This window comes from Nilaparvata lugens, chromosome 14, assembly GCF_014356525.2.
Source record: "Nilaparvata lugens isolate BPH chromosome 14, ASM1435652v1, whole genome shotgun sequence".
Taxonomy (NCBI): domain Eukaryota; kingdom Metazoa; phylum Arthropoda; class Insecta; order Hemiptera; family Delphacidae; genus Nilaparvata; species Nilaparvata lugens.
Genome location: NC_052517.1, coordinates 3986780 through 4001063, shown reverse-complemented (window position 1 = coordinate 4001063; position 14284 = coordinate 3986780). Strand labels below are relative to the sequence as shown.

The following is a 14284-nucleotide window of genomic DNA, read 5'->3' as shown; positions in this document are numbered from 1 at the left end:
AATGTCGAAACAACTGCTTCAACATCAGGCGTGAGCTTTTCACAGCAAAATACAAAACCTAATGACAAGCCTATTGGAGGAAGATCGTTCCAGAAGTCTTGGGTGACTAAATATAAATGGTTACAATATGACGCAACAATGGATAAAGTTTTTTGTCAGACCTGCAAAGAGGCAGAGGCCAAGGGCCTTCTCCAATTGACTACCAAGAAAGAAGATGCGTTTACTACTGTTGGTTTTTCTAACTGGAAAAAGGGATTGGACAAATTTCGTACTCATGAAAATACGTCTGTGCATAAGGAAGGAGTTTTAAAACTTTCATCTTTAGCAAAACCAAGTGTAGCCGCTCAATTAAATGATCAATTGAACAGTGACATGAAGAAAGCCCGTTTGGCTCTTGAAATTATTTTTACAACAGTTAAGTACCTTTGCCGGCAAGGTTTGGCCATAAGAGGACATGAAGATATTAACTCAAATTTTTTGCAATTGCTAGAACTTAGGAAAAAAGACGTTCCTGAGTTAAAAGACTGGTTGGGGCGTTCTGGGTATAAATGGATCTCACATGACGTTCAAAATGAGATAATTGATATATTGGGCAAATCTGTTGTGCGCTCAGTGCTAGATAAAATCAAGAATAGTGAACACTTTTCAATTATTGTGGACGAAACAAGTGATATATCGATTCATGAGCAAGTGTCATTTTGTGTTCGAACTGTAAGTGACGATTTAATAATCAATGAAGACTTTATTGGTTTATATGAGACTCCTAATACCGAAGCACAAACTCTTTTCAAAATTGTTAAGGACATTTTTGCGCGGCTTAATTTACCTATTGAAAAATTGAGAGGACAGTGCTATGATGGAGCGGCAAACATGAGAGGAAGATTTAAAGGCCTGCAAAAGTTACTTTTGGATATTCAGCCCCAGGCACACTACGTGCACTGTACAGCCCATAGTTTGAACTTAGCAGTGCAGGACAGCCTTTCTTGCCTCCCATGCATGAGGGATGTTATGGCCTTAGCCAAAGATCTAATAAATACAGTTAAGGAATCTAACAAAAGAATCAATTTATTTAGAAACATACGCCTCGAAAGTGAAAATGATCAAGCCAATCTTCGACCACTTTGCCCGACCCGATGGACAATGCGAGCTTCAAGTATACAGAGGATTTTGAAAAACTATGAAGATCTCCTACAGTTTTTTGAGATATTTTCCTCAACAGACAAAACTGAAGCAGGTTATAAATGTGCGGGTTTTCTTGAATCTATGATACTGTTCAGGACTTATTTATTTTTGAATTTATATTGCCATGTAATGAACGTAGTAGAAGAAGTTAACGAAAACATTCAGAGCCCTCATCTAAGTGTAACTGAAGTGGAAGGCATGTTTAAAGGATTGATTAGCATTTTAGATGATAAGCGAGATGGCTTTGAGGAGTTTTGGAAGTCGTGCTTAAAAAACAAATTTTCACAAGTAGAAGAGCCTGTGATTCCAAGGAAACGGCGCGTTCCAAATAGATATGAAAACGACGGAGCCAGCTCACCACATAACTTCAACACCCCAAAGGACTACTTCAAAGCTCTCTACATCGAGGTGTGTGAAACGGTGCGATCTTGCATCAAAGAACGCTTTGAGTCCACGGGCTTGTCGCGGCTCGTTGCGGTCGAAAAAGAGTTTTTGAGTGTGTTAGTGGCGAACGAAGAAGGTTCAAGTTTCGAACAGTCGAAAGATTTTTTTAAAAATGACCTGGATGTTGAAAGGTTGCAAATACATCTAAACATGTTAGCCGATATTAATAGGCAAAATAATTTAAAAATGAAATCAATGCGTGATGTAAGGAAATATCTTTCACAAGAGCCAGCCATTAAAAAAATGCTGTCAGAAGTGGTTAAAGTGATCAAGCTTCTTCAAGTAGTGCCAATTTCGTCGGCAACGGCAGAACGCTCTTTTAGTGCACTCCGTCGACTGAAGACGTATCTGAGATCAACAATGGGACAGAAACGGCTGAACAATTTAGCAGTCCTTCACGCCCACCGTGATGTCCTGGACGAAGTTCACTTGAGCACGGTGATGAACGAGTTTATAAGCAGCAATGAACTCAGAAGGCATACTTTTTCAATGGTATAAGGAGAAGGACATTGGCCAATCAATGGATATGTATGTAAGTTAAACTGAATTAAATACAGTAATTATTTTATTCTTCATACTCTCTGTATTTTAAGTAAGTAGACCTAGGCTTTTTATCTTCTGAAAATTTGGCTTTTCGAGTAATATTAGATATTCTTTATGCTATTTTTAGTTCATTAATTTTGCTCATTTTTATTTTATTTTAGTGTGAAAGAGTAAAATGTGATTTGTTTCTGCCTATATTCTTTATACTGCATAATTAAATACAGCGTTTTAGGTCTTATAAATTCAAAATTGGTCCATGATTTAGGGACATTGGCCAACCAATCAATATGTATATATACATATTGGGTTAAATACAGTAATTTATTCTTCATACTCTCTGTATTTTTAATAAATAGAAAGAAGTAAGCTTTTTTCTTCCATAAATTTGACTTTTTGAAAAATATTTTATACCAGTAGTTAAATAAAGCATTTCTAGGCCTTATAAATTTAAAAAAAAATTTGTTGGGGGGGGGGGGTTGGCGGACCACCCGGTTAGGGCCCCCCCAATAATTTTGACAAGTCGGCGCCTATGACAGAATACACACATAATCTGTGATAGAATCGCGTCCTTTCATGTTGTTACTTTCCTTGCCCTTTTACCATAGGTAAGGAAAGTATTGCTTTCCGAAAAAAATTAAGGTACCCCAATTTCTATACGTTTTAAGGTCCCCTCAGTCCAAAAAAGTGGTTTTTGAGTATTGGTTTGTATGTGTGTGTGCGTCTATGTACACGATATCTCATCTCCCAATAAACGGAATGACTTGAAAATTTGGAACTTAAAGTCCTTACACTAACCAACACGAACAATTTCGATCAAATGCGATTCAAGATAGCAGCTAAAATGGCAAAAATTTTGTCAAAAACAGGGTTTTTCGCGATTTTCTCGAAAATGGCTCCAACGATTTTGATCAAATTTATACCTAAAATAGTCATTGATAAGCTATATCAACTGCCACAAGTCTCATATCTGTAAAAATTTCAGGAGCTCCGCCCCATCTATCCAAAGTTTGATTTTAGATTTCCAATTATCAGATCTCAGATATAATTCAAACGAAAAATTTCGAGTGGAAATTATTGAGCATGGAAATCTCTCAATTAATGTCCAGTAACATTTTCACCTAAAATTGAAAATAAGCTTGAAATTTGAGAAAATGTAATAAATTATTCAATTGCAAACGGTTGGCAACTGTTGATTCTATTAAATCATTCACTATGAAGACATAACAGATCTCGTGTGTATCCAGCGTTATTGAACTGTCACCAGCTGTCTCAGATCTTTGACTTGAGATGCGCGTTTACACTAGCGTCAGGTGATCAATTTTCATAACGGCAAGGAAAGTTGTTTGAGTGCGCCACACCAGATTTTTTTTTATTATTGAAAAATATACATTTTGAGCCTTAGCTTATTGTGCCATTTTGAAAGTAAAGTGTACAATATCTTTACAATTAATTGATTTGAATATTATCTATTTATTACTAGAAAAATATTATGTAAATAGGTATATGAATATTATTTTAATCATTCAAAAATTTTTGAGAGTTCTTACGCAGGATGATGTGGAAATAAGGAAGATAGAAAAAAGTATTATATTGATAAATTTCCATTACATCATAAATATATTTACAGGTAGGTATATATCATATTGTTCGCAATTTCTTGAATATTTTACACATAATTTTTATAAATATAACAATTCTACATGTTTAACATAAATGGATTGTGTATTATTTACAATAAATAAATAGACAAATTTAATACAATCTAGAGATTTTATAATGTAGAAAATACTATTTACATATAAGTAATATAAATGTTATAATATAATTTACTTACAATATTAGCAACAGCAGAGGCATTAACAATAGGTAATTATATTAGATATAAATTTGTTTTAAAAAGAATGTCTCAATTATTATAACATAGTGATTAGATTAGAGTTCTATGACTCAGTTGCACAAAAGTATGTTAAATTTTAACCGTGATTAAATGTCACAAGAACGAATCAAAGAAGCCTTCTTTTCAAGAAAGCCTTCTCTGAATGGATCTATTGGCATTTAATTATGATTAAAATTCAACTAGCTTTTGTGCAACCAGACCAATGTAGGGGAAAACTAGCTATGGTGAGGTCCACGTTATAATGGCAGTGTTAGATTAGCAATGGTATTGCTATCCTTGTCTATCATTCAACAAAGCGGATAGCGCTATCTCTTTCTCGCTTTGCTCTGTTGCCAGATCGTATTTTAACAATGTAGAATAATTAATAAATGATTAACAAAATATTTCATCTTAATTATGTAAATTCATTATGAAATTATTAAAAAATATAATTGATTATTTTAAACGAGAATGAACAGTTAATATTACATCAATAAACCTGTATCAGCTACCGTCTATAGAAGGCATTGACAAGACAGTGAGGATCGACAACGTTGTTCTTCTATCTTTCTCCACTGCCATTATAACGTGGACCTCACTATAGGATTTATAGTGAGGCCCACGTTATAATGACAGTATTTGATCAACTTTGGTTTTGCTACCCTTGTCTATCATTCGACAAAGCCGGTGATACTATCCTTTTCTAGGTCCACAACGGTGCCAATTATGTTTTTGACAGTGTAGAAATATGATTAATTAATGCAGAGAATCGGCATCGCTATTGTTCTATATTTCTCCACTGCCATTATAACGTGGACCTCACTATAGAACTATCGGCTTCAGTTAACACTCACATTTGCAACATAACGGTGCTTTACCATGGCATATCACCGTAAATGATACAGTATCAACACAATATGATACAGTATCATCTCAACTTGATACAAAACACAAAAATTTGATACAAATCTTTCAAACTGTTAATGAATTCTACAAACCATGGCATATCTTCTTATGCTTTATTTTCTCTATGACGCTACTTAACCACTGTCTTCTTTTTCTTCTCCTTCTTCTTCTTCTCCTTCTCCTTCTCCTTCTCCTTCTCCTTCTCCTTCTCCTTCTCCTTCTCCTTCTCCTTCTCCTTCTCCTTCTCCTTCTCCTTCTCCTTCTCTTCTCCTTCTCCTTCTCTTCTCCTTCTCCTTCTCCTTCTCCTTCTCCTTCTCCTCTCCTTCTCCTTCTCCTTCTCCTCTCCTCCTCCTCCTCCTCCTCCCCTCCTCCTCCTCCTCCTCCTCCTCCTCCTCCTCCTCCTCCTCCTCCTCCTCCTCCTCCTCCCTCCTCCTCCTCCTCCTCCTCCTCCTCCTCCTCCTTCTTCTTCTTCTTCTTCTTCTTCTTCTTCTTCTTCTTCTTCTTCTTCTTCAATTCCTTCTACATAAATTATAGTCTCTACTAATTAATTCAATTACCCATGTATTATTCGCGTACGACTCATATTCTAATCTTCTACTTTAAAGAACTCCGAATTGAATAGAGTTTTTTTCTTCTTCTACTTCTTCTTCTCCTTCTCCTCCTGTCTTCTTCACCCCCTCCTCCTTCTCCTCCACCACCTTTTCCACCTCCACCTTCTCCTCCTTTCCCCCCCTCCTCCTCCTCCTCCTTATCTTCTTCTTTTTCTCCTCCTCCTACTCCTCCTTCTCCACCACCTACTAAGCGTCCTCCTCCTCCTCACCTTCTCCTCCACCTCCTCATCTTCTTCTCCTGTCTTCTCCTTCTCCTCCTCCTCTTACTCCTCCTTCTCCACCACCTTCTACCCCTCCTACTCCACCACCTTCTCCCCCCCTCCTCCTCCTCCTCCTCCTCACCTTCTTCTCCTGTCTTCTCCTTCCCCTTCTCCTCCTTCTCCTCCTCCACCTCTTCCACCTCCTACTCCTCCTCCTTCTTCTTCTTCTTCTTCTTCTTCTTCTTCTCCTTCTCCTTCTCCTCCTTCTCCTCCTCCTCCTCCCTCCTCCTCCTCCTCTCCTCCTCCTCCACCTTCTCCTCCCCACCACCTTCTACACCCCTCCTCCTCCTCCTCCTCCTCCTCCTCCTCCTTCCCCCCTCCTCCTCCTTCCTCCTCATCCTGCTCCTGCTCAACGCATCCTGGTCCCCCTACTAGGAGTCATCCCCCTAGTTGTCTCCATCACTTCGCTGAGGAACGATTGTGAGTTGTGAACGGTGGTTCCCCCGAGGAACTATGCGCACTGGGATGGCTGAACTGTCGTTCATCTGCTGAACTACTAGCGACTCCTCGTAGGTCACCCCTCCTACCACAAGAACAATGATGTCTTGCACCCTGTCGAAAAATAAAACAAAATCACATATTATTTGAAATGTCAAGAATACAAATCACAGTTATCGATTTCGTTTCGCCATAAATGCGGAACATACATTATTATATTATTCTTTATTGATTGATACAATAAGTACATCATCAAAATGATAGGAAGAGAAAAAATAATAAGGTAACCTTGTGCTATTCCTCTCCCAAATTTAGATAAGGTTGATTGATTGATTGATTACTTTATTTATGTAGATTACAATATATACTGGCTTATACACTTATATACAATAGCTTACAATACAGCAACATTATAGATGAATTTACATAATATGGACTAAGAAAATAATTATTGAACTGTATATGATATGAAAAAGCAATTTGTGATATAATAACTATAGATAATAATTATATTGTTATGCATCTACATAAATTGGCGGAGCTTTGGACATATCAATGTCCATTCTTCGGAAAGAATATTCAAAATCCTCCCCACTAACTCTCTACCAAAAGAGAGAATAAGGTAAACTTGTCTATTCCTCTCCCAAATTTAGATAAGGTTACACATAGTCCCAAATAGGTTGAGTCTTGTAGTTGTTCACTTCACAAAAATATCGGGGCACCGCGCTTCGCTCGTTATTTTTTATTTATTGATAAACAGAACTCAATTCTCTAAAATGATCGTGTTTATTGAGCGAGCGAAGTGAGGTCTAAGATTCAAGTCGACGGTTTGGCATTTCTCTTAATGTTTATATGTTGAGCATTTACGGCGAAACACGGTAATAGATTTTCATGAAATTTGACAGGTATGTTCCTTTTTTAATTGCGCGTCGACGTATATACAAGGTTTTTGGAAATTTTGCATTTCAAGGATAATATAAAAGGAAAAAGGAGCCTCCTTCATACGCCAATATCGGAGTAAAAATCAGACTATAGAATTATTCATTATAAATCAGCTGACAAGTGATTACACAGATGTGTGGAGAAGCCAGTCTATTGCTGTATTTCCATAAGGTCTATAGTTTCAATCAGGTACTTGTGGATGAGAATACTGCGTGAGGTCTACTGTTCACAGAACTACTAGTATTTCACAGATGACTATATTAATGTCATCTTATCAATTTCGGGGATGCGATATTTTGATTTTTCACATACTCACTTTTTTACTATCCACAGCTGTTTCAGCCAAGGATGAATTATCCTTTTAATGTTGTTCAGCGAGTTTTCCCAAGGATGAGACCTAGCGCAATCTTGATATCATAAACCTAATATGTTCCAAATTTCGTGAAAATCGTTAGAGCCATTTTCGAGATCCATTAAACATGAATAACAAGATATATAAATACAGAAATTGCTCGGTTAATATAATAAGTATTTCAGTACTTAATTATTTTCACAAAGTCGATTTCCAGACTACCAGCGTAACATAGCTTCACCAAAATCTACTAGGACTATCGGCTTCAGTTAACAGTGACATTTGCAACATAAACGAACTATACCTTGGCATATCACCATAAATGATACAGTATCAACATAATATGATACAGTATCATCTCAACTTTATACACAACACAAAAATTTGATACAAAACTTTTAAACTTTGAATGAATTCTACAAACCATGGCATATCTTCTTATGCTATATTTTCTCTATGACTGTAGTTTCAGTAAAGGTAAATTCCTGTGTTTTTACAAATTATTCTAAAAAAACAAACAATTTTTGTATTTTTGCATCCCTACCTTTTAGGGGGACTCTTTCCCAACATAGGGAAGGAACTCTCTTTCAATCGGCCCTTAATGAGGTCCTCCAAGGTCTCCTTAAGGACTGGAACATGTTGGGTGTACACGTTTTCCACACCTTTCAGGTCCTTAAATATAAAATTCCATTTAAATTTTCAAATTAATTTACACACAAAAAATACAATGAGAAAAAGCAATAAAACGATTACAGTAACAATGTAAATAACACATAAAAAATTAGACAATGATGTGGTGTTCTGGAAGAAAGAGGGGGAATGATTTTCAATAATTTTTTCATTCATTTTTTATAAATACTCAACAAAATTCGAATAAAGGTGAAGATGAATCAAATAAGCGATTTCTTACAAATTTAAGCAATAAGATAGAAATTTACACGAAAGATTCCAACTTGAACAGGCGCTTTCTAAATCTATATACAAGCTTATCTTACAATAAAGGAAAGAATTGAAATACAAACACACAATGGCCCATATGAATAAAGTTGAGCATTTGCTCATACTTCTAAAATATGGAGCATTTGCTTCATTTTCTATGAATAAACGTGAGCAAAACCTTTTGCTCATGCTCATCAAAAAAATAGTTTGAGCATTTGCTCAAAAGTAGAAGCTTTTGCTCAAAATTGTATGAATAAACTAAAGCATTTGCTCAAAAAAGGTGAGTCTAGTCTAGAGCAGCTTATCACCTTTTGCTCATAGTAAAATGGCTCAACTAATTCGTATGAGGAAGAGGAAATTATACCAGATACGATCACAACCAATAGCTGAGAACTATAAAACTCTTTTTAGATTCAACCATGATATATATATCACCATTATTCCTACAAAAGAATGAATACAAAAGCTACCTGTTATAAAGATAGCCATCACAAAATAGGCATTTAAGAATATGAGAGTGTAGACGATTATAAGAAGGCTATTGATATTATAAGAATATGCTGAAGATTATTATAGAGATGACATTTTTTCACGCTATTATTTCAAAATTCTAAACTCTACTAACCTAAAACTGTATTCATGAAACAGAGCAGACGACGCAAACACAAGCGGTGCCCCCTGTTTGCATATTTAGCGCTTCCGTGAGCTATAAATACAAATTAAGGCTACAAAATCGAATCAGCTGATGAAAAATCTTCAAAATACGTGAGCATTTGCTCCAGAGTTCAGGAGCATGAGGTAAGAGTATAAGGTAAAGCTTATTCATATCAAAATGAGCAAATGCTTTTGCTTCTACCTTTTGCTCATGAGCAAAACCTTATGCTCAATGCTTTTGCTCATGAGCATTTGCTCTGGTTTTATTCATATGGGCCATTATGTTTTCAAATTGTACACAGTTTTATTTGATACAGGACAATGGTTTCATGAATACACAGGTTACATTTTCAAGCTGAAACTTAAAAAAAAAAAACTGTGTAGAATTTGACAACATATGTGTGTTTTTATTTCATTATGGAACGGTTCTTCAATATTGACAGTGACAGTGACAGTGAATTTTTAATGAAAGAACTGGCTTATACAGGTAGGGGATAGGAAATACACGATTGACGCATCATCACATCTCAACTACTCAACTGATTTACTTGAAATTCTGTTTATAGATTCTTAATATTAACCGAGGATGGTTATAGGTCAAGTTAATCAGTAGAGTAGTTGAGACGTGATGATGCATCATCATTCGTGAATTTCCTATCCCCTACGTGTAGAAGCCACTTCTTTCCTTTATTATATTAATATCGGGGACCGAGCTTCGCTCTGGAGTACTAAAGCATAAAGAAATTATTACGAAAGAAGAAATTATGATAATATTCATACAGAAATGTTCTATCTAATCACAGTAAATTGAGATTAATTCCCAGAGGAATGCAAAAATTTCCCTCACAAAGGCCCAGTTGTACAAGAGCTGGTTAAATTTTAAACCTGATAAATTTCGCGTGAACCAAATCAGAGAAGACCAATTCAAAAAGATGGATCTACTGGAATTAATCAGGATTGAAAATAACATTTTCTTCCACCTACTGTCTAAAGTACTTACTTTACTCCCTCAAACATAATACTAAACTGTCACTTTTTCGCTCTCGGTAGTAAAAAACAGAAAAACTCCCTAGGGAGGAAAAGTGATTCCATTTAAATAACATGGGAAGCATCTCTATTTCAAAACTCACATTGTAATAGGTTAGAAGGTCTAAGGTCAGATGAGAAAGCGTAATAGAGGTGTCTGTCATTGAGTCAACTGAATTCAATACCACAACAAGAAATTTGATCAACTCATGACATTATATGTTTGTATGATATTATATTCTTAATATTAGTGGCGATGGAAATTTATACAATTTTTAAAATATTTTATTGTATTCAAAATACCAGCCAACAAATATTTTTAATCTGCAATTCAAATCTGAAACGCGTGATCTGGAGTCAGCCATTTTTGGTAGCCGCTCAGCTGATATAATTGTTACAACTTTTGCCGATAGATATCAGCCGACCGGTTTTTAGGTTTTAGATTTCAGGTTATGTTGTTAGGAAACATTGTCACCAATACGTAAGTTATTAAAATGATTTTATTTGCAGTTTCTATAAAAAAATGTAGATGAAGGAAAAATGTTGTGTACATCACGAGCGAAAATTACTTTTTCTCCCTCAGAAAAATTGTTGCCCTCGGCTTCGCCTCGGGCTTCAAACTTTTTCCCACAGGGAGAAAAAGTCGTACTTTTCACTCTAGATATACAAATAACTATTTTGTAACCGGCATTAAGTACCTGATTGAATGGTTACAAAAGTTCAACAGCTGAGTCATAATTTTGACACAGTCCCACACACATGAACTCGCTCACTCACTTCCATCATCAACAGACGACGAAATAATCAATATCAGCTGTTTTTCCAATGATGAATAATAATTATCCTTTTAATGTCTGTCCTTCAGCGAGTTTTCCCAGGGATGAGACCTAGTTCAATCGAATCTTTATATTATAAACCTACTATGTTCTGAATTTCGTGAGAATCGTTAGAGCCGTTTTCGAGATCCGGTGAAATATAAACATATAAACAGAAATTGCTTGTTTAATAGTATAGGATAGATGTACGCAGATTAATTTACCTTGAACAAGCGTTTTGTGATCTTAACCACAGCTTCCTGAGAAACTAACTCCCCTCGCGTCGAGGTATCCTTGAGGTTACCGTACTCAAGGATGTGGTGGATCATCTGTGGACAGCATGAAAGGGAGTAAAGGTTTAGAGACAGATCGTAAAAACAGCATACATTAGAGGAAAAGTCTTGAGGCATAGAATAAAACAATCGATTATTATTTAAAAATAATATCTTATTTTCTAAAAAAAAACAATTTTTATTCTTATGTATAAATTTACTCTCCTTAAGATTACCGTAATCAAGGATTTGGTGGATCATCTGTGGAAAGTGAGTACAGGTTTAGGTTTGTGTGTATTGTTTACTTATATATTATTCATAAATCACTAGTAGTTCTGCGAACAGTAGACCTCGCTCATGAATAGCCTACAACTTTCAAACTAATGAGAAGGGCCATTAAGAAAGTACAGTATATTGTGAAGATTCATCAATGTCATCTATTATTTTCTCCATTGAAAGTGCTAAAGACATTGTTTCCAGGGACACCGGACTTATAAATGTCTCTCAAGGAGGTACCTTCATATCGTCCCCATATTTACAATATTAACATATGTTACAACTTTTCTAACAATTAATTATAAGAAATAGGTCAACTGACAGAAAAATGGAATATGCAGTAGGCAATTTAGACGATGAATCGTCTCACAGACGATAGTGAGATGGAAAATGATTCTAAATAAGATGGGTTTGTTGGTGACAATGACAGGAGGTTTCTAATAATGTTTTTCATGAAAAGTGGATTAAATGTTATGGCGGCTTGTTATGCCTATGCAGAATGTTTATGCTCACAAGTCGGTTTCCGATCTCTTACTAAAACGAAAACAAGAGCTAACTAAGCTGTGATGTCTCCGGCCGGTTCCGTAGGTCTAGAAACTATTCATCTATGAAACAGGGAAATATCGTGTTGAAAAGGGAAGAAAATGGTGCAATCAAGTGAGAAGTTTTCTTCAATTAATAAATACAGTATGATTTGGAGCGGCTCAGACGTTCTCAAGGTTTACCGCTGACAACTCTTGTCCTCTATCGATAGCATTCCAACGATACCATTCATTCAATACAGCACATTTTAGAGCGGCACAATTTATTTAAAAATCGTTACACATACGTTTCTGCGCCTTGTTTCAAAGAACTTGTATACCAAATCTCATCCAAATCGGACAATAACTGCGACTGTAACTGCGGTACAAACAAACAAACAGACAAAAGCCGATCGAGTCTAAACTAAGATCTCAGCTTCGCTTCGGTCAATAAATATCTATTGTACTAGCTGGCCCGGCGAACTTCGTACCGCCAAATAGTTAATGCATCTCATGGCAAACTTTAGCTGGATGCACACCTGAGGAGGCGCGATGCGGCATTTTGCATCCAGGTGCTTCTTGCTTATTGGTTTGAATGGAAGAACTCACACACACTGAATCGGGCATGGCGTGGAACGGTGTGATAAGGCAATCTCCATAAGATCAACACTTTGTATCACCAAGCCGCGCCTCCTCAGGTGTGCTTAGCCTTAGCTTAATCTGATGCACTATATTTCTATGAAAATTATCCAACAATCAGTATTTACATTTTTATCTCAATATGGACTTCCTATGTGCTTAGTTAGTTGTGCAGCAGTTTGTATTTTTAGTTATAGTTGAATGCAGCTTGCTGGGAATTGAATGGTATATCTCCTTGCTGCTGATTTTCCCGTGCATATTCTAAATTTACAGCATTTCGAGTTCTACGACCCAAGTTTGGACGTCGTTCGTGCCGCGGATTAATTAAGAATTAAAATTTTAACTCATGTCTGTTAGATGACGCAATGATTACTACTAGTTCTGTGTACAGTAGACCTCACGCAGTATTCTCATCCACAAGTACCTGATTGAAACTATAGACCTAATGGAAATACAGCAATAGACTGGCTTCTCCACACATCTGTGTAATCACTTGTCAGCTGATTTATGATGAAAAATTCTATAGTCTGATTTTCACTCCAATATTGGCCTATGAAGGAGGCTCCTTTTTCCTTATATATTATCCTTGAAATGCAAAATTTCCAAAAACGTTGTACATACGTCGACGCGCAATTAAAAAAGGAACATACCTGTCAAATTTCATGAAAATCTATTACCGCGTTTCGCCGTAAATGCGCAACATAAAAACATATAAACATTTAAACATTCAAACATTTAAAAATTTAAACATTAAGAGAAATGCTAAACCGTCGACTTGAATCTTAGACCTCACTTCGCTCGGTCAATAACAGCTGATTTTTATTTCTGTGTGTAGCCAAATCTTCTCCCATAAGGATTACATGTAAACTTTGAAGGACCGTAGGAAAGAGTCCTGAAGTCGGATCAAAATTTGATAGGACATAAACCTGGTCCTGAATATAACGAACACAACTAAAAAAAAATCATCAAATTCCGTGCACACATGAAAAAGTTATTGAATGTCAAAATTTGAGGCTCGATTTTTATTTATGTAGATTGTTTTTAATTTGATAAAGTAAATTTGAATTCAAATCTGACTTACACTAGTTTTAGTTTCCGACAAGCCTCGTTTCTTGAGCGCATCTATTAGGCCTGTTATATCGTTGTTCTGGTGATTTCTATAACGTAGTGCATACAGCATTACCAACTTACAAGCCTCCTCGTCTCTCACCTTACCGTTGCCAATTATCTGGCGAATGCGCTGCAAAACAGAATACACAATTAAAAAAGAAAGAGAAGTATAATTTTCACTTTTTGTCTAGTTGAGAAGTTGATATTGTTGATGGTATTCATATTGAATGAAAAAGACTAAGGCCGGTTTCCGAGCTCGGGATTTAGCTAAGTTCTACACTTTAAACAGCTGGAGTCAGAAAATTGGTTTTCCAAAACGGGGCGTAGTCGCAGTCATTGTCATAGTCACGTTTGAAATAAATTTCGAAAAGCTAGAAAATTGAACACAAACTAAAATAAAGAGAAAATAGTGTAAAGTTTCAGCTATTTTGAATTATTTAGGAATGTCTAATTTCGTCAAGGAAAAACGTTTCCAATT

At 36.0% G+C, this 14284-nt stretch overlaps 2 protein-coding genes across 2 annotated transcripts in view; one reads left to right on the top strand and one right to left on the bottom strand.

The window, feature by feature from the left end:
- The first annotated feature begins 1311 nt into the window (after positions 1-1311).
- Positions 1312-2124, top strand: LOC111057227 (zinc finger MYM-type protein 1-like). The gene has a single exon (XM_022344660.2). It carries the CDS (start codon positions 1312-1314, stop codon positions 2122-2124), a length of 813 nt encoding a protein of 270 aa, XP_022200352.2.
- A 4023-nt stretch (positions 2125-6147) lies between these two features.
- Positions 6148-14284, bottom strand: part of LOC111044724 (vacuolar protein sorting-associated protein 45) — a 28486-nt gene continuing 20349 nt past the window's right edge. The window contains 5 exon segments of the mRNA XM_039440541.1: positions 6148-6270; positions 6272-6374; positions 8099-8226; positions 11213-11317; positions 13778-13936. Coding sequence (XP_039296475.1) covers positions 6172-6270; positions 6272-6374; positions 8099-8226; positions 11213-11317; positions 13778-13936 — 594 coding nt within the window. The 3' untranslated portion in view covers positions 6148-6171.

Bases quoted from the DNA above. Each gene is read 5' to 3' on its own strand.
- LOC111057227 (XM_022344660.2), top strand. From the start codon at position 1,312: ATGAACGTAGTAGAAGAAGTTAACGAAAACATTCAGAGCCCTCATCTA.